This window comes from Diabrotica virgifera, chromosome 9, assembly GCF_917563875.1.
Source record: "Diabrotica virgifera virgifera chromosome 9, PGI_DIABVI_V3a".
NCBI classification, from domain to species: Eukaryota; Metazoa; Arthropoda; class Insecta; order Coleoptera; family Chrysomelidae; genus Diabrotica; species Diabrotica virgifera.
Genome location: NC_065451.1, coordinates 210445810 through 210471354, shown reverse-complemented (window position 1 = coordinate 210471354; position 25545 = coordinate 210445810). Strand labels below are relative to the sequence as shown.

Genomic DNA, 25545 nt, shown 5'->3' with positions numbered 1-25545 from the left:
TTAAACAATCCAATTTCAATTCTGTAAAGTACATTAGATAGATATAGTCTCTTTTTATGAAAAAATCATAGTTATTCTTATGCATCATAATTATTGTCGTTATTATAGCGACCGTAAATTTTTAATTAACAATTCAATTGTTGCTAAACTGTTTGTTCAATTTCCATCGGCTTTTATTTGAGTCTTTTTGGTGTAAAGTTAAAATCTTTGTAGTTATAGAGCAAAAATTGAAAGAAACACGATTTTCGGGCGCCATTTTGTTTATAAAAGAAGTAGCACACTATCTGCGGACTTTGCATACCTATATTATTAATATATACAATCATCAGATTCGATTCCAGCAATAAAATTGCTGGTAAATAACTTTTCCCAAAAATGGCCTATTCTCCGATAATCAGCCCAGACTATAAATAGTGCCAAACTTGAGCAAGTTAATCAAATTGTTTACATTAGATATCAGTTAAAAATTGTAACGCAGAGAGTCATGGTGAAATTAGATCTAGGATTGAGCAGGCCAGATCTGCTTTTAAAAGGATGTCCATGTAACAGAGACCTAAAATTGTCATTGAGGATCCGCCTACTTATCTGCTACGTGTTCTCGGCCTTACTTTACGATGTCGAGTCCTGGACTGTGAATAAAATCGATCTAAACCGCCTGTATGCTTTCGAAATGTGATGCTATAGAAGAATTTTAAAAGTTTCCTGGGTGGAGAAAATTTGAAGCACCACAATACTAGAACGTCTCAGCAAGACTACTGAGATCATAAAAAGCATCAAGCAGAGAAAGCGGAAGTATTTCGAACATGTAATGAGAGGTGTCAAATATAGGCTGCTACAAAATATTATACAACGCAAAATAGCAGGTAAACGGAGTCCAGGACGAAGAAATACTTCATAGTTAAAGAAACTGCGAGACTGGTATGGTATTGATGCAAGCATGCTACTTAGGGTAGAAGTGGATAAAACTAAGATAGCTATAATGATATCCAGCGTTCTGAAGTGACATGATGCCTGAAGAAAAAGATCAAAACTTAGTATTATCAAAAAAATACAAGGATAGTAGGAAAATCTCTCTGTTAAGTACATTTCGAGTTAAATATTCCATTTAAAAATTACAAGAAAGTTGGTGAAGTTCCTTAGTAGGTGTTACATCAGGGGCTCTATAAGCCAGATTATACTACATCAATAATTATCAGTAATAAACAAAAATAACCATTTGACAATAAAAGAAGGACCATTAAATATTTCAAATACAAACAAGAATTTTTTATCTTTTTTGTTTTTTACACTGGCTTAATTGCTTCGGTATGGGTTTTAATACGGAACCGAATTCAGATATAATGGTTAGTTTTAAATTTTAGTTAAATGTTATTAAATGTTAAATTAAATATTAATTCAGAATTTGCTCAAGAAATGAGCTGTATTTCACAACCAACATAAAAAGACAAACTCATCAATTACTTAATTTTCCATCCAGAAATGAAGCTATTGTATTTGGTTTATTAGAAAATTTAAAATTAGAAGATTACATTTTGTGTCACTTGGATCAGTTATACCTTCAAAAGGTATAATGTTCTCCTCACGTATGGCTAATATTAGAATTTGTATTTTCAACGAAAACTTTTCGTTTATAAATTCACAAAGTCTGTGTGTTATTGCGTTGCCGCTCCTACAATACTCAGATCAGATTTATCCATGGATTCCTATGTAGTTTTTTCTTTTGAATACAAATCTGAAAACGGCATTTCGATAAATATAACCGTCTTCGAGATAATCGACCTCAAAATCTAAAATGTGACGTCACAATCCATTTATTTTCTGCCGACACACTAACCGTTAGCTGAAATCGTTGCTAGTAAGTAGGCTAGTCTTTTAATCTGAATTTGTTAAGCAAAGCATAGGTTATTTACATTTGAGTTTGACACTTCGTGAATGTCAAACTAAATTTTAAATTAAGTATTAATAAAATATCAATGATATTTGATAGTGAATTTAATTATTATATAAAATAAATAAAATGTTCAAAAATACAATTTGAGTATATTTTAAAAGCAATAATTTATTAACAGCTTTAAAAAGGTTTATACGAGTATACGGCCTCCCCTTTAATGATGAAACTGTTCCATTTGTTATGAATTGAAAATTGTTATTTATAGTCGGTTCGCTAAACTCGACACAACTGGCTAGTGATTTTAGTAGGTAATTTTTTTGTTTTTTTTTGCGAATTTTGCCAAAATTGACAAAATTACTAATTATTTAGTACTTATTAACTATTTAGTAGGTAATTATTTTTTTTTGCCAAATTGGCAAAATTATTGACTAAAATCACTAGCCAGTTGTGTCTGAGTTTAGCGAACCGACTATATGAAATAATATTGTTTGGAATAAAAAAATATGGTCTGATATGTGCAATTAAATCCTTCTAATGTAAAAAAATATTTGAAGATTTTTCTCAAACTATGGATACCAACAACATTTTCATTTATAACTCTTTTATTTTTAATTTGACGAAGAAAAGTTATTCTTCATAAGAAGCTCTTCATGTTCTAAGGTTTACGATGCAACCATCATATATAAAATTTTATTAATTTTATACGAGGTATATAAAAATATGAATTTCGACCAAGAGTAAAGTACCTTTATAGTTCATAACATTTAAATTATAATGATATAATTGCACATTAAAACATAATTAAAAACTCTAAATAACTTTTCATAATAGCAATTTTCCATATTATGAATTAAAATACGTAAATAAACAAAGTTTTCGTTATGATAATGCTCGCATTTTCAGCTTGTTTTATCTAAATAAGAATTAGTTGACAAAATCAATATTGTTAATATTTTAAATATGATATTTAATAATACGAGGAATAAGATTAATAAGGTACCTACTTCTAGTGAACGAATAATATTATTCAACTTAATTATTCCAATTATTCAACTCCCAAAACTGCATTATTCCATGAAAAGAAAAACATACATAGAGCTAACATAAGTGAATTTTTTCCACAAAATATAGCGCCCTCTGACCGACTTCAATTCAATATTAATTAGATCATAGGGAGTGCCTCTAGGTTATTTAATAAAATTCTGTGTGTCAAACCTCAAAAATACTGACTTCGCAGTAAAAAGCCACTTTCATTGCTTGTTGTACAATATTTATTTCAAAGCTTAAAATTACGTAAAATACCCTCATACGATCGACTCGCAAGCACGCTGGGTGAATTTCTCAAAAATAGTAAATTTATAGGTAGCAGGGCACTGGTAGCTCTTTTTATAAGTGGTAGTTTCTCTCCTCCGCATCCACTTACGTATCGTTTTGCTCATTTCCAGCCATCCTTCACTGTCACCTTTTAAGCCGTCTATCCATCTCTGCCGCTCTATTGATTACTTAATAATTTATAAGAACCCGTGAATTCCGAACTTGCCTTCATTTCTTTCAAAACCTAATGAAAATATCTAACCTGATTATTGAATATACACCTATAAATACACCGGGTGGTGATTTGGAAAACGGGATATACGCTCTCGAGCTTCGCTGGTGTCGCTTCTAGTGGATTAGTAATGCAACTTTCACCGGTAATTTTTAAATTTATTATTTACTTGTTATCGCTTAATATTTATAACGCACAAAAGTAATTAAATTGTAATCGATTTTTTTAAGATTTTTCTAATCATCTAATCATAGTGACGGTGTTACCCTTTTTGAAAAATATGTATAAAATTGTATCAAAAAACGAAAAAAAAAAAAACGAAAAAATGCGGTTTTTTTATTTTTAAAGGTACGTTTCACCAATTTTAAAAATTTGAAAAAATTCAGGCTGAAAGATTGTGCAAAAATACACATTATAATTGATTTTCGTAAAAACAAGTGTCTTAGTTTTTTTTCAGAGTTATTTAAAAGTTTAAAATTGTTCTAAAAATTCGAATTTCCCGCCAAAAAATTAAAAAATTTTTTTCGTATAGATCTTTTTGAAACCTACAACTTTTTTATATAAAGTTTTTGGCTAGTTCTTGACGCGGCTGAGATAAAAAATAAAAATATAAAAAGCCATTAGGCTCTAGGGGGTCACGTGACCACCTAGGGGGCTAAAAATTTCAGAAAGTGAGTTCCTCTATATGTGCTAAAAAGTGACCTATATGGAATTTAAATTGAGTTGGGGGCACTTTTCACCATCTTACCCGGCTAGGCCCTTTATTATTTACTTGTTATCGCTTAATATTTACAACGCACAAAAGTAATTAAATTGTAATCGATTTTTTTAAGATTTTGCTAATCATTTTGGCGTTCTATTGATGAAATATTAATTTCTTACTTCGGATACTTTCACAATTATCGTGTAGATTGCGCTAAAATTAATAGATTAATTTATAATTACATATTACGGAACATTAAAAAAACTGAAATTCAGTATTTAAAACGTAAGTATATTTAAGGTAAACATATATACCACAGCTATGACCAACCAATATTTTTTATAATTAATGTTTTTATTTTTAATTTTAAATTAATCACTTTGACATTTATGTCAAATTTCCAGTAAACGTTTACAGACTTGCCACTACTGGCGCTCGCGAATTTTTAAATATCCCCTCTACGTACGAGCTCACAGCGTATAGGAAACTCAATTCAAAATTATGAACTATTGAATTCCTGCTTCCATAATTATTTTACATCAAAAGTCATGAGTAAGTTGTCTTTTTAGTTTTGCATATAGCCACTTAGAGGGCGCCACCACTAAAACCTTCCGACACAAACGTAACCTCAATCTTTTGTTGACATAAGTCGAAAATTTCATTGCGATACAACAAGTCGGGTAAATACATAGGGGAGTGCAATTAGAACGAAAATATGCATTGTTTCGGAATAATTCAAACAAGCTTATATGTTTCTAAAACTTTTTTTGTTAGGTTATATACATGTTAAAGTGAAAAATTCTACTCGCAGATTTGGCCGCTAATTGTTTATTAATTGTTTAAACAATAACAATTGTTGTGTATAAATAATTTTAAAAATATCGTTGAGTTCATCATTTAACTTTGATCAAATATGTTTCTACTTTGTTTATGATTATACTGAATCCGAATATGGCATTACAATTTGAAAATTCTTATACAGAAGCTCTTATACAGTATGTTTGCGTAGCTAGTAACCATATGGAAAACTTTTTTATTATCAATTTTACGAAAAAAAGTTATTCTTCATAAAATACTCTGGATAGTCAAAAATCTAAAACTCAACCAACAGATATCAAAATTTATCAATTTTATATGTCAAAAATATGAATTTATTTAAAGAGTAAAGTACCTTTTTATTCCAGAATATCAAAAAATGCTATTATGAAAAGTGGTTTGAAATTAAAAACTATGTTTTAATATACAATTACATTATTCTAATCGAAAAAAAATTTCAATTTTTTCTCAAATTACGGATAGGTACTCATCATCCTTTTATTACAATTATTGTAACTATTTTATTATCAATTTTACGAAAGAAAGTTATTCTTCGTAAAATGCTCTAACTGGTCGAAAATCTATGATACAACCATCAGATACCAAACTTTTTCAATTTTATACGAGGTATGTAAAAAATATGAATTTTTCTTAAGAGTCAAGTGCCTTTATTATTCACAATATTTTAATAATTAGAAGGATGTAGTTGAAAACTTAAACATACTTTTTAATTCCAAACAACTTTTCTTTATAACAATTTTCGATATTGTGAAATATAAAGGTACTTTACTCTTGAGTGAAATTCATATTTTTGACATACCTAGTATAAAATTAATAAAATTTTATATTTGATGGTTGCATCTTAGATTATATACGATGCAGATTATTTTATAAAGAATAATTTTTTTTTCGTAAGACTGATATTAAAAAAGTTATCAATAGGTTCCAAGTTATGCAGACATACTGTATAAGAGCTAAAAAAAAATTTTTGTTGAACATTTATTATTGTTGAAGCTTATTATTAAATGTATTTTAGATAAGTTTTACAGAAAAAAGTGTTGATCACTTTGTATAAACATTTTTTTAGCTGGTAATTCCCGGTTTTTGTATTACATTTTTGTTATCTTTCTTAATTTTCTTAAAAAGAAATAGTTCATTTCATTTCTAAAGTAAAAAAATTTAGTGCATTTTAAAGACTGCATCCTTAGATTTAAAAAACACCTATAAAACTGTAATAGATCTGTTGAAAATTGTGTAATACCGTCTTAAAGTGATGTTAATTCTGTAAAACTATAAAGTTTTCAAAAATTACATTTTTTGAGACGTCGTATCATTTGAATTAAATTTTTGAGATTTTTTTTGAATGAAACATCGTTAAGTAAAATAATTTAAAGGTAAGTCGTGCAAGATTGAGAGTTTTATAAGAAAAATTGTATAGGGCTTTTCATCGATTGTCATTTGTTTCGAGCTTCTGTCATGTGCCACATAATATTAATATATCTACGACATACGTCTTTGATTTGTATTATTGGTATTACCAATAACGTATGACGTAGATATATTAATATTATGTGACACATGACAGAAGCTCGAAACAAATGACTGGGAATGAAAAGCCCTATTAGTTACACATTTTTAAACCAAATTCATGTAAGTCTCACTTTCAGCCCACACCGTATTTATGATGATACATTTTATTTCTTTTTATTATAACTCTAAGATAGCTTAATTATTCTTCTTTCATGTTCAGTTTGTAAAATTTCATTTGATGGATTAGTTAAAGAATTATATTAAAATAGCTCAACCGTGCACTTCGCCATATGCTAGTTTACAGTGCGCCAATGTTTTGAGAAGGTTGACTTTAGCGTTATAAATAAAAAATTATAGAAGCTACAGATTTAATTTTAGAAAAATCTTTACAAAAGTTTTTTTTTGTAAAATTTTCTGAATTTTTCAATTTAAAAGTCAGTTTAAAAAAAAAAATTATTTTCAGAGTTATTTAAAAAAACATCTATTTTCGCAGTTCATTTGTTTAATAAAAAATGAAGCACTCACTTCTCGAGTAGAACTTTTTGATATGTTGTTTATTAAACATTTCTTAATAAAATTACAAAAAGTTCTATCTTGTTTGATTTTTTCCGAAGTGAAAATCTATATGCACTCCCCTAACAGTGAATTTTTGAAATTAGCAAGTCGGTCGAAAAATGGATCTTAGCCGAGAACATTTTCGAGCAATCATTTTTTACAATTTTCGGAGAGGATTATCCCAACAACAATGTCACGCTAAAATGGTTTCTGTGTTTGGGAATGAAGCATCACACCAGTCAACTATTTCCCGCTGGTATTGCGAATTTCAACGTGATCGCTTCAGTCTCAGCGACGAATCCAGGCCAGGTCCACCCAAAACATCAGTCACGCGGCAAAACATTGATGCGGTTCGTCAGTTAATCAAAGATGACCGCCGTGTAACATACCGGGAGATAGATGCATCATTGGGCATTTTAAAGACCTTGATCCAAAAGATCCTACTTAAAGAACTGGGTGTTAGGAAGTTAGTTTGCCGTTGGATCCGTAATTTTCTTACAGAAGTGCAAAAAGGGGCTCGCGTCAATTGGTGTCGAAAAACATTGGAATGGTTCAAACAAAGGAAGCTCAAAAAACGTTTATAGTATTGTTAGTGGCGATGAATCTTGGATTTACTCCTACCAACCGAACAATAAACGCCAGTTTGCTGTGTGGGTATTTCAAGATGAGGAAAAACCAGCAAAAGTGATCCGTCCTCGAAGTGTGTCAAAGAAAATGGTCGCAACTTTTGTGTCAAAATCTGATCATGTGGCAACAATTGCTACAGAAGATAGAAGAACGGTTACGTCTGATTGGTATATAACTGTTTGTTTACTATAAGTTATCGCGAAACTCCGACTAAACAACACACAACGGCGAGTCATCCTACCTACATCATGACAATGTAATATAAAATAGGACATTCTGTATAAAATATGTTTAAAACCCATTCAAAGTCATTAATCGATGTAGTATCTGTTCTTGGATTCAATAACGGCGAGTAACATTGGATTGTCATGTTTGTTATTATTTAAAGGTGTATATAAACATTAACTCGGGCGAGAAAGATATTATGATTATTGTCGTTGTTAGCAAGTATTCACGTTTAGGATAGTTCGCGATTATAAACAAGTTATTATGATTTAGTCATCGATATGGTAAACCGAAAATATATGTATTTGAATAGAGATAAGAGTTTTAATTAATTGGGACCAGAAGGCATTAACAACACACTTATTTATTACAAAGTGCTCACACTGCCCAAAAGACAATAGAGTTTATGGAGCTTCAAAACATCGAATTGTTAAACCATCCACCGTATAGCCCCGACCTAAGTCCCAACGACTTCTTCACGTTCCCAAAGATCAAGATTTCAATGCGTGGGTGGCGATTCCAGTCGCCAGAAAAGCTATCGATTCCTCTAAAACAGCTATTTTGCAGGTGTCAGCTGAATACTGGAATAACTGTTTTACCAATTGGTTTGAACGTATGCAAAAGTATATCGATCTTGATGGGACATATTTTGAAAAGCAATAAAGTACTTTAAGTCTATATATTTTTTGTTTTTATGGCTATATGCAATAATAAAAAGACAACCTATCGTATATGTAGAGCAGTGATGGGTAAAGTACGGCCCACGGGCCAACTCCGGCCCGCGAAAGTATTTAATCCGGCCCGTCAAGGGTCCATCGATATGAATATTATACATGCAGCCCTAACACAGGGTACTGAAAGAAGAAGAAGATTCTTGCCGCAATCATTAGTACAAATGAGTAGGTTTCAATAATTACTAAACTAATAATTATAAACCTACCTAGGTAACTATAAATATTTTAAACATTCATTTCCCAAAATTTTAATTTATTACTGATAATCTAATAAATTTTGTATTTATTACAAATAAAATATTGGTTGCTTAACACTTTCTATGAAGAGTAGGAGTTTTAACACATATTTATAGGGATTTTATAATTTATAGCGATACATTAAAAAATCGCTAATAAAAAAAATAGGTATAAATTCGGAAAATTTGGAAAATAATTCAGTTCAAGTCTCGCTTAAGCTTCAAAATGCGTCCTGCAATATTGATTTTGGTAAGAACAATAAATTATTTCAATTATCATCATCAAAGCTTTTCATTTTGGTTGGAATGTTTGCCGTTCTTACTTAGAGCTCTCTGATTCACTTGTTGCGGTGAATCACTCAACATTCTTCTTGTGTGTTTACGTTTGTTGTATAACTTGGCTTTCGTTACAATTTTCTTCCACTCATTTCGATATGTGCGTAGTTCCCTTCAGTTTCTCGCTTTCAGGATTTTGAGGTCTGACTTGATGCTCCCATCTCTCTCTCTCTCTCTCTCTCTCTCTCTCTCTCTCTCTCTCTCTCTGGGTCTTCTCTTATGTCTTTCAATTTCTGGTTGATAAAAATATCAATTAAATTATCGAATATATTAAACTTCTTTCTTTATATATACTTCTTTAATTTAAAAATATACAATTAATTTAAAAAGTTAATACTTCTCAAAAATATTATATCTATATTATATTAATAGAAAGAAAATTACTCGTGTATGTGAGACTGTATACAATTAAAAAAAAAATAGATAAAAGTTAATCACGATTACACCTTTTTGTTCACTATGGTCCAATTCTACACGTCGCTGGGCGTGACACCAGGACTCCAAAACCTCGTTCCTGTCGACGTCTACCATTTCTCCGGTGTGGTTGGCCTCTCCAATTCCATATTCCATCTCAGCTAATGTACTCTAATTAATACGTGGCTATAGTACTTTACCCCAATTTTACGTCTCCATTTCCAGTTTTTGGATACCATTTTTCCTGTTTTCTGCCTAGAAGTCCAGTTCGTCTCTCAAAAGGTCGCCATATCTTGGTACGGGGGTTGTTTCCCCCGATGATGGGGTTGATTAAGTTGAAACACTATTTCCCAGAATATATTTATTTAGAACACTAAATACGATAGTAACTAGTTGGTGGACAACGTATCTGATCTAACCACGTCGATGTCTGAATAATGAATAAATCGTAATTGTTTTGTTATGATTGACTACACCTGAATGTGACCGTGAAAATACTAATACTAACATAATTGCTGACTCCGTTGTTTTCAAAGTGTGGCCTACATTGCAAAAGCAATGTCACCCATTTACGTAATGTAAACAGTACATGTAAATAATATTTGTTTGAGACTTTAAAAATTAAATCGATATGAATTACTCTTATTTTTTGGATGCTAATATAAATCCTGTACACTTCCATCTGGTGACCCTCTTAATAAGTAGGTAATTTTTCCTTATATCTATGCAGCGCCGCCCGCAAGGGGGTCAGAGAGGGTCCGCCGACCCCCCTGGATAATTACAGCTTAAGATAAAACAAGGTTATTGATAAATTTGGTCAAGATCGAAGGGGATTTCAGTTTTTATTTACCGATTAATCTTTTTTTTATACATTTTTCTTGTTCTTTCATTCATTTCTAGAATAGAAAAGCGACTTAAAAATTTTGACACCCCTAAATTTTTTTCTGGCGGCGGCCCTATCTCTATGTGTCCTAGACATCTTTAACAAATCCAACTATATCGTCTTCCTTCATTATGTCACTTAGTCCATGGTTCATTCTTCTTCTTATTTTTCCGTTTTCCATTCTTATAGGACCCATAATTAATTTTTCTTAGGTTTTTTCTCTCGAATATTCTTAATTTTTTTTCATCATTATTTGTGATACACATTGTTACAGCTGCGTATGTAACTATTGGTCTGATTGCAACTCTGTATATTTTATGTTTTGTATTTCTGAATAAGTTATTCTTTTTTATTAGCCTATGATACATTCAGTTTTTTTGCCTGATAGTATTCGCTCCGTTACCTCTCCACTTCTCTTATTTTTGCCATTCACAATTACTCCCATATATTTAAATTGTTGAACTCTTTCAAAAGTGTAGTTTTTTATCTTGATTTCTTTCGTCTTGTTATCTTCTATTTTAGAGCAGAGTAGATATTTTGTTTTTCCTTAGTTAATTTTTAAACCTCTTTTCTGTGCTTCATTTGCCAGGGTTGTTACTGCTTCTTTTAATCTCTCCTTGTCTCTTTCCATAAGAACTATGTCATCTGCATATGCAGTTTGTGTTGAGGAGTGGGTTATCTCTATTTATATTTACTACATGTTGAAAACTGGCTTGAGACTGTAACATCTCATGAAAGATCTTTTTTTTGTTTTCTTTGGTTAGAGCTTAGAGTGTTGTTCCGTATCACTTCATGGAGTGCTTTAGTGCCAAAATACCTAAAGTATTACAGCTCTTAATAGCCTCTTCATCTAAACTTAAGCTCAAATCTGCAACTTCGGATCCAATACAAAACTATTTGGTCTTACACATTTTTATCTCGAGCCCCCATAGCTCATATTCTTCCTTTAATTGCCTTATCATATATTCCATGTCTTCCCTGTCTTGTGTGAGAATGACTTGGTCATCTGCGAAAATTAGTGAATATAAACTTATGTGCATAGAAATCGGCCCACTTAAAAATTTTGTCATTTTTAATGTCTCATATTTCCTATACCTGTTATTAGATTTAAGTAATTTTTTGAACATGTTATAGCCTGATCCTTTAGCAATACCGCTGTAATAATATTGTTGCTAAAGAGGCAAACTTTCATTGTATACCGGGTGTACCAATCAAACTGTGTTTTTTACTCAAAGTTCGCATCACCCTGTGGAATATTCTAGCATTAATAAAATACTGAAATTAAAACCCAACTTTAGCCTCAGGTTTTCTTAATATTCTATTTCTTTATTCATTCGTTTATGTTGAATAATAAAAAGTTAGGTACTTTAACAACTAGACATGTTCTTCATCAATATACGGTGCTTCTAAATAAGTGCGACAAACTTTAAGGGATAATTCTGCATGAAAAAATAATGACAGTTGGCTTTATAAATGTATGTCCGCAAATGTTTCCTTTCCGAGATACGGGATGTTGAATTTTTTCTTACACACTGATGATTTATTTATTGCTTTAAAACTAGTTGAGATATGCAAATGAAATTTGGTAGGTTTTAAGAGATAGTTATTGCGGATTTTTTGACATAAAATTAAGAATTTTATATTCATCATTAGGGAGCGGATTTATATGCGATCAATTTTGATAAAATATGCGCATATATATGCGGTAAAAAATTACGAAATTTGCGCAAGATATGCACAAAAATTCAAAAAATGCGCATTTCGAGACACCACAAATTTTCTGTTCTATTCTATTCTAAGGGGTTCTTTTATAGGGGGCGGCAATCTTATTTATTATCTTATCAAATAAAATCATTTTTTTATAATATATGCAATTTATTCACAGTTTTTACAAAAACTGATACCAATAGTTACCTATTTAAAATAAAACAACAATATCACCATAAATATATTATTATCTTCGATTATAATTCACTACAATGTGTTTTTCCAAATTCTTTACGAGGAAACATATTCTTTGATTAGATATAGTATATTGTACAGCAAGAGAGAAAAAATACATATTTCTCACGAGCGCAGAAGTTTGTTGGCACGAGCCGAGGCACGAGGCGAGTGCCGCAAATCAAGCGAGAGAGAAATATGTAATTTTCTCTCGTGTGGTACACTGTACTTTTTCTATGGATGCGTTTTTGTCAAGAGTTCAAATTTCAAAATTAAATAATTTAGGTGCTTTTAGGTATATCATATGTCTAAATTGAAATAAAATATATATATATATATATATATATATATATATATATATATATATATATATATATATATATATATATACACATAGGTATTTAATATTCTTAATATTTATATACTTTATTTATTTAAAATTATAATTCACAGTTGAATAGTCTTAAAAGGTAATTTTTGATAAGTTTTGACAAATTTGAACACATTTTATTTGACAAAAATAATTGTGTTTGTATTGTGCATGTTACCATGGAAATTGCGATCCTATGTATGTAAACCGGCGGTGAACCCGTGAGAAAAAATATTTCTCACTGCAATGCCCGACTTTTCTCACTACCTGAGAAATTGTTCGTTTTGAATGTATGTAAGTAGTGAGAGAAGTTGCACATTGTGTAGCATCCATAGAAAAAATTATTTTTAAAACTTGAAAAACTCCTTTCAACATCAATAGAAGTAATTGGGGCGTATTTAATAATTTCCGTTAGAAAATCGCAAAACTATGGTTACAGGTGTAAATTCTCTTAACAATAGAGGATTTAAAAGAATCACCAGAATTTTAGGTACCTACTAAATATAATAAAAGTAAATAAAATTCGGATTTCCGGGTAAACCATCCTTCATCACTTTAACATCCTACAATCATTTTATAAAGGGTTACTATAAGCACTATAAGTACTTTGTGTAAAGATCGGGTATTTTCTAAGAAAAAATGAAAGGCAGTGAATGAGCCGTCCTGTTCAGGTAGTTCTCGAATTAATAGATATAATAATACGACAGCCTGTGCGGGGAAATATTTTGTGTCAAATTAAAAAATTTAATTTTTTTTTGGATTTAAATATTTTTTAATAGGCACAAAATATGCATGTTTCTTTAAAAATATGCAAAATTTAGTAAAATTCTCAAATATGCGAAATATGCATGCAATATGCATTTAGCATAAAATCCGCTCCCTATTCATCATTAGCGTGCATACGGGTAATATGATCGGTCATATTACACATATGCGCGCTAGTGGTGAATATTAAATTCTTAATTGTATGTAAAAAAATGTGCAATACCTACTTCTTAAAACCCACCAAATTTCATTGGCATATCTCAACCGGTTTTAAAGCAATAACATAAATCGTCAGTTTGTAAGAAAAAATTTAACATCCCGCATCTCGGAAACGAAATATTTGCGGACATACGTTTATAATTTTTATTATAAACATTATTTTTCATGTAGAATTATCCCTTAAAGTTTGTCGCACTTATTTAGAAACACCGTGTATTGATGAAGAACATGGTTAGTTGTTAAAGTACCTAATTTTTTTTATTATCCAACATAAACGAATAAATCAAAAAACAGAATGTTAAGAAAACCTGAGGCTATAGTTGGGATGTAATTTCAGTATTTTATAAATGCTAGAATATTCCACAGGGTGATGCGAACTTTGAGAAGAAAACACAGTTTGATTGGTACACCCGGTATACAATGAAAATTTACCTGTTTAGCAACAATATTATTACAGTGGTATTGCTAAAGTATCAGGCTATAATATGTTTAAAAATCACTTAAATCGGCCAACAGGTATAGGAAATATGAAACATCAAAAATGACCAAATTTTTAAGTGGGCCGAGTTCTATGCACGTAAGTTTATGTACAGTAGAAAAAATGAAAGAATACCCATGAACGAACATATAAAACATGCTGTATTTTCCTGTCACCGTGTCACACAAAAAATTGGCCAGCGCAAGTACATGTAATAATTATTGTTACATGTACTTGCACTGGACAATTTTCTTTGTGAGACGGTGACAGGAAAATACAGCGTGTTTTATATGTTCGTTCATGGGTATTCTTTCATTTTTCCGACTGTACTTAATATACTGGTACGGTTAAAAAGTGTAGGTGATAGACCATATCCCTGTTTGAGGCATTTTGTTACGATAATTATTTTGTTATTTCATTGCCTAACTTTATTTGCACCTGTGTTTCTTTATACAGTCTTTGTGTTATAATCACCCATTTCTCTCTAACATGCATTCTTTTCATTGCTTCCCACAGTTCTTTCCTGGGTCCACTATCGTATGCTTTCTCCAAATCGATAAAGGTTATATGTTTCAATACTTTTCTCTTTATCCTTTTCTACCATTTGTCTCATGATAAAAATATTATCTAGACGTGATCTGGCTTTTCAGAATCCGACTTGTTCTTAGCTATAATGGTTCATGTATTGTTCTATTTTTTCTTTTATAACTGTGGAAAATATACTTGCTAAATAAAAAATATAAAATTATAAACTTATTAAAATTCAATAAAAATAAATAAAATTATAGAAAATAAAATTAAATAATATGATTAGAAATAAATAAAATTAAACACTTAAAACCAAATAAAATTAAACACATAAAACTAAATAAAATTAAATGGAATTAATAAAATAAAATTAAATTCAATGAACTTAAATTAAATTAGATAAAACTGAATTAAAAGAATAGCATTATAGAAAATATAATGAAATAAAATAAAATTAATTAAAGTAAATAAAATTAGATAAAATTTAATAAAATGATATAAAATAAAACTAAATAAAATTAAATAAATTAAATTAGATACATTAAATTAAATTAAGTAAATAAAATAAAATTTAAATTTTTGATAAAAATATTTAATATTTAATTTCGATTCAGAGATGATTACCATGTCTCTACGGACCTTTTCGAACTTTTGTTCTCTTCAGGAGAACATGTAATCATGCTCTGATCGAAATTTGCCAAGTATGCCAATTACAAGGAAATAATTAACATTTAGACTCACTCTCGACCTCTATTAAAGAAACGGCGAAACCCAAGCGACTCCATTTTCAAACAAATAAATATTTAAAAATAAAATCTTTTAATTTTTGAAGTTATACTTCTTTACGATCGAGGGTGAAATTTTATACTTACCCTAATCTTTCAAATTATGTATGTATCAGCGCAAATAAGTCATTAAAAGAATATATTAGTGTTTTTAGTAAATGTATTATTTATTATAATTTTTGTGTCTTTAGATTTGTCTTCCTCGGGAATAAAATATTTTATAATAATAGTAAGTATATTTACTTTAAATTTTAAAGTATTTTTCTATTGAATTTCTATTGAATTTGTCAGTATGTATGAGAAATCTTGTAAGCTGTCAAAGCAAAGGGGGTTTGGCTCGGTGGTAGCTCGTTCGACCGGAGATCGAGAGGTCCCTGGTTCAATTCCGTGTGTTATCTAACTTTTTTTTTATTTTTAGTATTGTTTTAGTAAAAATTTTTAAAAAGTAGTAAGTAAAAATTAGTTTAATCTTTAAATAGAAACAACCTGTTGAAAGTATATTTATTTCGTTGAGATCATATAATAGAAGTATAACGTCTTATATATAATGGATTTCTACGGCTGTCGCCGCCTCTCCATACCCAGCTTCCAACTTTTTCTATCGTAACACATATCTTCATCTAATTGCCTCGAATCCATTACCTCCTGAATATTGTTCCTCCAGCTTCTCCGTGGTCGTCCTCTTTTTCTTCCCTCCGGTGGGACCCACTCTAATATTTTTCTCGGCCAGCGAGTCTGATTCATTCTTTTAACGTGACCGAACCATGTCAGCTGTCTCCTTTCAATATCGTCTATTATAGTTTTTTCCACCTTCATATGTTCTCTAATTGTTTCATTTCTTACATGTTCTAATCTTGAGACCTGACAACTTCTCCTCAAAAAGTCCATTTCTGTACTAAGTAGCTTATTTTTATTTCTTGGACTTATGTCCCAAACTTCTGCACCGTAGATTGTAGCGCTCTTCATTATACTTTCATATATTCTTCTCTTTGTTTCCTTCCTGATATCTTTGTCCCATAAAATTGAATTGAGGGATCTAGTGATGCTTCTACCTTTATTAATTCTGTGTTATATTTCATCTTCACTATTTCCTCGTTTGTTAAATATAGCTCCCAAATATTTGCATTGTTTCACACCAACAATATGTCCTGGTTCTAATGGTAGGTTTTCAATATCTTCGTTTCCCACTATGAAGTATTCTGACTTGTCCATATTTATTACTAATCCTGCCTGTTGGTAATGTTCATTTAGCTTCCGTATCATATAGCTTAAGTCATCTTGATCTTGGGCTATAACAACTTGGTCGTTCGCAAAGTATAATGTAAATAGGGAGTCGTCTCCCACTTTCAGTCCCATCGGTTTTACTGCTTTTGCCCACCTTTGTAAGGATTGGTCAAGATATATTTTAAAGAGAGTGGGAGATAGACAACATCCTTGTCGGAGGCCTTTTGAAGTTTTAAATGCCTCAGTGAAATTTTTGCCGTTTTTGATTCTGGTGTTAGTGGTCTCATATAACATTTTAGTTGTTTTTATGAGTTTTCCATCGATACCGATGTCTTTCATTGATTTCAATAGTTCTATTATGGAGACACTATCATAGGCTTTTTCTAGGTCGATAAGAGCGATGTGGGTTTCCTGATTTCTCTGTATTCTTTTTTATAGTGCTATTTTTAAAGTGAAGAGATTGTCTACCGTTGAACGCCCCGCACGAAAACCAGCTTGTTCTTCAGCTTGCTTTCCTTGAATTTCTCGTTCTATTTCATTTCTTAATATCCTGGAGTATAATCTTCCAATGGTGCTGATGACTGCGATTCCCCTATATTTTTTGGGGTTATTTTTAGGTCCCTTCTTATGTATGGGAGTAATATGTGATGTTAACCATTCATCTGGTACTTTCTCTCCATTTAGACATCTTTCGAAAAGTTTTTTAAGCATATCCCATAGTGAGTGGTCCATATTTTATTAATTCGGGATTAATTCCTCCAGCCCCGGGTGCTTTCCGGGATTTCATAGTTTTAATAGCTTCTTCCACTTTGCTTTTATCTAGTTCTATTTCGTGTTCTCTCTGTATATCATTTTCTTTTTCTTGTATTCTTGTTATGTATTGTGGTCCTTTTTCTACTAATAATTCCTTAAAATGTTGTTCCCACTCTGCATCAGATATACTCTTAATTGTGTGCCCACCTTTTTGTGATGTTCTGACATTCTTTATCATCTTCCATGCTTCTGAACTCCTAGTTCCTCCTAATTGTTGATCTATGTATTCACATTTTTTGATGCAGGTTGCGTTTTTTCTTTTAATCACTTCTCTTTTTTACTTCTCTATTTAGGTCCCTGCATTGTTGTTGAATCTCAATGTTTTCCTGATTTTGTAGACGTTGTAGGTGAAGTTGTTTTTTCTTCTCTATTTTCTTCTCGATATCTTTATCCCACCATTCTGGTTTCTTTCCGTTTTCTAAGTTTCCTAGTGCTTCTTGTGCTGCTTGTTTTATGCATGTTTTTATGTGATTATATTCTTCTTCGGTTGTTCTTTGTTCTTGATTTAGTTTCTGTTCAAGTCTGTTACGGTACAGATATTGTGTACTTTCATGTTGTAAGCTGTCAATATTATATTTTTCTATTTCTGGATCATATGAATTCCTTTTGTGTTCTTTTTCTTCGGAGTTATTTTGCTTCGGTATAAATTGAACAAGTATAACTTCTTACGTGCGTACAAAGTACACACACATTCTTTTTTTTGCGTTTTTACTCACGTATTGAGTACTAGGAATCACATTTGTTGATCTTTGCCTCGTTGAATTGATGTGTTGTGGAGTGCAACTATATAGACTCCTCATGTCTATGCATTCATCACCCTTTATTCCTTGCAAATTTTATAAGGATGGGGAATAGGTATAAGAGAGAATCTGTTTCCGAATTAGGAAATCCAAAGAATTTATTTTTAAATATTTATTTTTTTGAAAATGGAATTGCTTGGGTTTGGCTGTTCCTTAAATTTTTGACTTTTAGTCTGGACTGATTATCGGAGAATAGGCCATTTTTGGGAAAAGTTATTTACCAGCAATTTTATTGCTGGAATCGAATCTTATTATTGTATGTATTAATAATATAGGTATGCAAAGTCCGCAGATAGTGTGCTACTTTTTTTATAAACAAAATGGCGCCCGAAAATCGTGTTTTTTTTCAATTTTTGCTCTATAACTCCAAATACTTTAACTTTACACTAAAAACAACCAAATAAAAATTCACCACAATTAAATTCTCCATAGAGACGTGTTTTTCCCGATTCACTTCGACGAAAACTTTCCCCGGCAAAAGCGGGTTTTCCAACAAAAATCTTTAATTTTTAACTAAAATTTTAGATAAGTAATTGTTAATCAATAATTAAATAACTTGGTAATATAAAAGCCCTTTTCGTATAGATTATATTTCCAGAAGCCGATTGAAATTAAGTGAACAGTTTAGCCACAATTTAATTGTTAATTAAAAATTTACGGTCGCTATAAAAACGACAATAATTAGGATGCATAAGAATAATTATGATTTTTTTTATAAAAAGACACTATACCTATCTAATATACTTTACAGAATTGAAATTGGACTATTTAAGCGGCCTCAGGAATATTTTAAAATTATAAACAATTTTTTGCCTTATAAACAAATAGAATCTCTCGGAAAATATTAAACTAAATTAAATTGTAGAAACGTTATTCGAAAAACAGCGGCAGGATGCTTCTTTTAAAAGAAAAAACGTTTAATTATGATGAGTAGTTCCTGAGATACAACCGGTCAAAGTTGACCGGAATTTACGGCAAAGATATAAACAATAGGATCACAATTTTCAAACCATCACCTTTTTATTTTTGTCTTATTTCTCCACACTTATTTTCATATCCTTAAAATACTCATAACATATATTATTATAATAAAAACTATCGATAATACGTGTGAAAATTGCCAAAAATAGCAAAATTCCAATCAAAAATTAGGTTGGAGAAAATGTAACCCTCAAAGTTCAAAATCGGTATACGTTAAAAAAATACATTTTCTCGGCTTCCCATGGAGCAATTTCCTTCATTATTTTTTTGTTCCCAAGTAACTCGAGTAGAGCCATCGAACTAACGCATTACTAAATGTCAGACTTGCTTTTGTTTTGTTATAATAAATTAATTTTTTTTATAACACAAAATTTTAATTTGTTTAAATAAAAAATGTTTAAATAATTATACAGCTTTCAAATGAGAATATTTATGTTTTTAACTTTAAAAGGTACACTTGTAGTAAGTTTATCTAAAAAAAGCCTACAACTGGAAAAAATATGTAGTTTTCTGTTCTTATAAATAAATTAATCCATTATAACAAAACAAAAGCAAGTTTAACATTTAATAATGAGTTAGTTCGATGGCTCTACTCGAGTTATTAGGGAACAAAAAAAGAATGAAGGAAATTTCTCCATGGGAAGCCAAGAAAATGCATTTTTTGTAACGTATACCGATTTTGATTTTTGAGGGTTACATTTTCTCCAACCTAATTTTTGATTGGAATTTTGCTATTTTTGGCAATTTTCACACGTATTATCGATAGTTTTTATTATAATAATATATGTTATGAGTATTTTAAAGATATGAAAATTGGTGTGGAGAAAGAGAACAAAAACAAAAAGGTGATGGTTTGAAAATTATGATCCTATTTTTTATATCTTTGCCGTAAATTGCGGTCAAATTCACCGGTTTTATCTCAGGAACCACTAGTCGTAATTAAACGTTTTTTCTGTTATAAGAAGCGTCCTGCCGCTGTTTTTCGAATACCTTTTCACAATTTAATTTAGTTTAATATTACCCGAGATATTCTGTTTGTTTATAAGCCAAAAATTTTTTTATAAATTTAAAATATTCCTGAGGCCGCTTAAATAGTCCAATTTCAATTCTGTAAAGTACCTTAGATAGGTATAGTGTCTCTTTATGAAAAAATCATAGTTGTTCTTATGCATCATAATTATTGTCGTTATTATAGCGATCGTAAATTTTTAATTAACAATTCAGTTGTTACTGAACTGTTCATTCAATTTCATCGTCTTCTGGAATTATAATCTATATGAAAAGAGCTTTTTTGTTACCAAGTTATTTAATTATTGATTAACAATTACTTATCTAAAATTTTAGTTGAAAATTAAAGATTTTGTTGAAAAAACCAGCTTTTTCCGGGGAAAGTTTTCGTCGAAGCGAATCAGGAAAAACACGTCTCTATGCAGAATTTAATTGCGGTAAATTTTTATTTGGGTGTTTTTGGTGTAAAGTTATAATCTTTGGAGTTATAGAGCAAAAATTGAAAAAAACACAATTTTTGGGCGCCATTTTGTTTATAAAAAAAGTACCACACTATCTGTGGACTTTGCATACCTATATTATTAACATTATACAGTCATAAGATTCGATTCCAGCAATAAAATTGCTGGTAAATAACTTTTCCTTGTATTTTGCTAATTAGCAGAGAGTATTTAAATGTTTTTCCGTTTTGGTAGGCAATGCTCTCAATTCTAACCATATCGAAGATAAGTGCGGAGGAGGACCGTAAACGTCCTAATTGGTGTCCGCAGGTGCCAGTAAGAAACAAGGAAGAAGTGGACTTATTCGTGAATCAAACGCTGCCTCTTCTGCACACATGGACAAATGAATGCCCAGTGGACGAAGTAGGACTTGCGACTGCGATAAGACTGGCTCTTATCAAACACAACGAAGAGCAATATGGACCACCGACACATATTCAAATGCGACTTGGAAGTTGGAATACTCGATACCCGAACTTCTATCAATTTTTAGAGTATCTAGGACCGATCATTTTAACACAAATTCCCAAACTGGCAGAAAGAAAGTGCTGGCCTCTCGAGTATCCCATATCATACCAAATTATGCACGTTCATCCATGCTTGTAAGTCTCATTCATCTGTTGCATTTCAATATACAAGGTGATTCAATGAAACGGTACGATTTGACAACGCTGCTGACGATAAAATAGAGGAACCGTGAGCTTGCGACGTAAACGATGTGAATCTAGAGAGTGGGAAGTTTAGTTATCATAAAGACGTAGTCGGGTGAACAACGCGTATTTGCTGTGAAAGCTTATTACAAAAATGGTGAAAGTTTTGTGCTTGTACAACGAGCATTTCGTTTACACTACCTTGGTTGATCCTTCTAACATGGCTATTAAGACTTGGGTTAGGAACTTTGAAAGTAGTGCTTCAATATCACAGAAAAGAGGTGGCAGGGTCAGAACTGCTCGAACACCACAGAATAGTCAAGCGGTACCAAATTCATTACATGCGAGTCGTCGCAGGGATCTTCGAGCACTCGCGTGTAATTAATTTGGAATCGCTTCAATATGCTGTGGTATGCGAGCAGTTCTGACACTGCCACCTCTTTTTTGTGATGTTAAACCACTACTTTCGAAGTTCCTAACCCAAGTCTTGTAACTTGGTCTTGTAAACGGGGCGGCAAATGGTAGTTTAAACGAAGTCCTCGTTGTACATGCACAAAACTTTCACTATTTTTGTAATAAGCTTTCACAGCAAATGCGCGTTGTTTACTAGACCACGTCTCCATGATAACTAAACTTCCCACTCTCCACTCTCCACTCTCTAGATTTACATCGCTTACGTCCCAAGGCCACGGTTCCCCTATTTTATCGTAAGCAGCGTTGTCAAATCATACCGCTTCACCGAATCACCCTTTATTTCGTACTTCAAATAAATGAAACAAGAATTTTTCTTAGGTTTTTTTCCTTACTCCCGTATAGTTTTCTCAAACTAAACGAGATACTTATCCTCGCCAGAATAGAAAAAAATGTCGACAAGCACCTCATCCCACAACAAGGAGAATTCAGTCCCAGCAAATCTTGAACCGGTCAAGTCTTCGCATTAATAGAACAAATTGAAGAGGGCTTTGAAGAAAAACTTAACAGGGGCTGCTTTCGTAGATTTGACTAGGGATGGCGGTTTTTGACAAAACACCGGTTTTCGGTTATACCGGTTTTTTTGCTTACGGTTTAACCTGGCGGTTATAACCGGCCAAAAAAACAGGTTTTTTCAAAAACCGGTTTTTGGTTTTTTTAATCCAATAAGTTACAATGTTACATTTACAATGCACTTTAGTTTACTCCACTCGATACTCCACTCGACTCGATACTCGATATCAATATGATCAAAATTGGTACTATCGAAAGAACATCAATATCAATATAAATAAAACACAATTTTTAATAAAACCGTTTTCATCTATTAATTATTATATTTATTTATTATTTTATTATTATATATATTTATTGATTATTATTAAATATATCTTGCTGACCAAGATATAGGAGTTAAAATAAATGGCACTTTAATAAACAATTTGAGATACGCTGATGACACAGTATTAATAGCAGAAACCCCGGAAGATCTCCAAACACTGATAAACAGAATAGTAGAGTGCAGCGAAAACTTCGGTTTATCACTTAACATCAAAAAAACAAAAATAATGATGGTGTCGAAATCTCCACAAAATTTTTCTGACAAAACCGTACATGATCAAAGAATTGAGCGTGTTAGAAAATATAATTACCTGGGAACTGTTATTAATGAAAACAACGACAACTCTGAAGAAATCAAGATCAGAATAGAAAAAGCTAGAGCTACTTTTACCAAAATGAAAACAGTTTTATGCGGAAGAGAGCTAAGTTTAAATCTTAAAATTCGCCTCATGAGATGTTACGTGCTGTCAGTTCTTTTCTATGGAATGGAAGCTTGGACACTGAAAAAGATCGATACAATGAAAACAGAAGCATTCGAGATGTGGATGTACCGCAGGATACTGAGAATATCGTGGACAGAGAGAGTGACAAACATGGAAGTGTTGCGAAGGATGCAGAAAGAAAAAGAACTTGCGCTTACTATTAAAAAGCGCAAACTGCAATACTTGGGACATATAATGAAGGGATAAAAGTACCAGCTACTACAATTGATTATTCAGGGAAAAATAATAGGTAAAAGATCCATTGGCAGAAGAAAACATTCATGGTTGAAGAATTTAAGAGATTGGTACAAGTGCAGCAGCTGCCAATTATTTAGATCTACGGTATCAAAAATACGCATAGCCTTGATGATAGCCAAACTTCGGAACGAGGACGGCACCTGAAGAAGAAGAAGATTAAATATAATATAGCGTAAAATCAATATATACATATTGCAATAATATACAATTTAACCCAACCATTTCAACTTATAAAAAGTTCCCAGACTCTTTCAAATGGGATTTAGAAAAAATAATATCAAATATTTTACTTAAAATTAAATTGGACAATGCAATTTCTTTTATTTTTACTATCATCAAAAAAATTATCATGTATTTCTTTTAACACGTTTGTTTATTTGTTTAATAGGTACTTTTTAACTCATTTAATACTTCCTGTATGGGTGTATCGTTTTGAAAACGTAGGGAAATCCTTGGAGATTCGTATTCGTAATCGGTAATTCAATATTCATAGTCAGAACATTATTTTGGTAATCAGATAAAGTCATTCACACACTTTCAATGTCAAGAGTCAAGTGTGAAAGATAGATGATGCTTGCGTCTTCTTCAACCAGATCACTTCTTATGTAAATATTATGATTACAAATACCTTTTCAACGAAATATTATAATAAAACTTACCTAATTGTTTCTGGCTGATGTGAGTTTGCACTTTCAGTTTGCTTCTGTACTTATAAAATAAAATTTGAATTATGGTTTTGTTTGGAATAATTACTTGAGAATAATAATTATGATTGGGATCCAGAATAATACCTAACCTAATCCTAATTACCGTAAAAACCTAATAACTGGTTTTTATTTTAAAAAGAAAAAACCGGTTATAACCGGGACAAAAAAACAACCGGTAAAACCGGTTATTGCGAAGTAAAAAAACCGGTTTTAGGTTTAAACCGGTAGGTTTTTCCCATCCCTAGATTTGACAGCAGCCTATGATACAGTAAGGCGCAAAGCATTGCTCCGCAAATTATACGACACTCTCAATGACCACCATCTCGGTAAGGTCGTATATCCTTTACTGCAAAACAGACGGTTTTTCGTTGTGCTGGAGACCAAAGTAGGTAGATGGAGAGTTTAAAAGAACGGCCTCCCACTGGGAAATGTTTTAGCTCCAATGCTCTTCAATATATACACAAATGACCAACCTATGCCGACTGAAACAAAGTATTTCCTTTATGCTGACGATCTCTCAATATGTGCTTAAGGAAATAGTTTTGAAGAAGCGGAGAAGAAACTTGAAACTGACTTAAAAACAATGACAGAGTACTATCAGCAGAATTCCCTGAGACCCAATCCCTCTAAAACCCAAGTCTGTGCCTTCCATCTTCGCGCAAAGGAAGCCAAGCGAAAACTCCAAATTGCGTGGAATGGTAATACACTAAAACACACAGACCAACCTATTGAACCTATATCCCTTGGAGTAACTCTGGACCGGTCCTTCACCTCAGATAACATTGCATAAAAACGAGAGGAAAAGTAATAGCTAGGAACAGAATACTCAGAGAGCTAATGGGAAGTAAATGGGGTGCATGTTCTGGCGTCTTAAGAACAACGGCACAGGCATTGTGTTTCTCAATTGCTGAATATGCGTGCCCCGTTTGGAAGTTGATACTGCGCTAAATGAGACATGCAGGATAGTATCGGTGGGTATGAAACCAACGTAACTGTCAAATCTATTCTAGACCGGTCTAGTTAGACTCAAAAATAGGAGTGAGGCTACAATAATTACCATCAAGCTGAAAATTGGCAGGATTGTTCAAAATACCATTATAAATGAAATCTAAAAAGTCCTCATAAATCCGACCCCTGCTAAAAATTTTACGCGGGGTCAAAGGTCACCAAATATGGTTTTTAGCGATTTTCAGCGAAACGGTAAGTTTTATCGTGAAATTAGCCCTAAC

The 25545-nt window shown here is 31.6% G+C and overlaps 2 protein-coding genes across 3 annotated transcripts in view; one reads left to right on the top strand and one right to left on the bottom strand.

The window, feature by feature from the left end:
* LOC114334818 (uncharacterized) overlaps positions 1 to 25545 on the bottom strand; it is a 905910-nt gene that overhangs the window by 51354 nt on the left and 829011 nt on the right. The window lies entirely within an intron of this gene.
* On the top strand, positions 9029 to 22342 carry LOC126892741 (uncharacterized). The gene is made up of 3 exons (XM_050662389.1): positions 9029 to 9113; positions 15774 to 15811; positions 21104 to 22342. Exon 3 carries the CDS (start codon positions 21107 to 21109, stop codon positions 21512 to 21514), a length of 408 nt encoding a protein of 135 aa, XP_050518346.1. The 5' UTR covers positions 9029 to 9113; positions 15774 to 15811; positions 21104 to 21106; the 3' UTR covers positions 21515 to 22342.

What these genes read in the sequence shown, in the direction of transcription:
- LOC126892741 (XM_050662389.1), top strand. Translation starts at nt 21,107, where the DNA reads ATGCTCTCAATTCTAACCATATCGAAGATAAGTGCGGAGGAGGACCGT.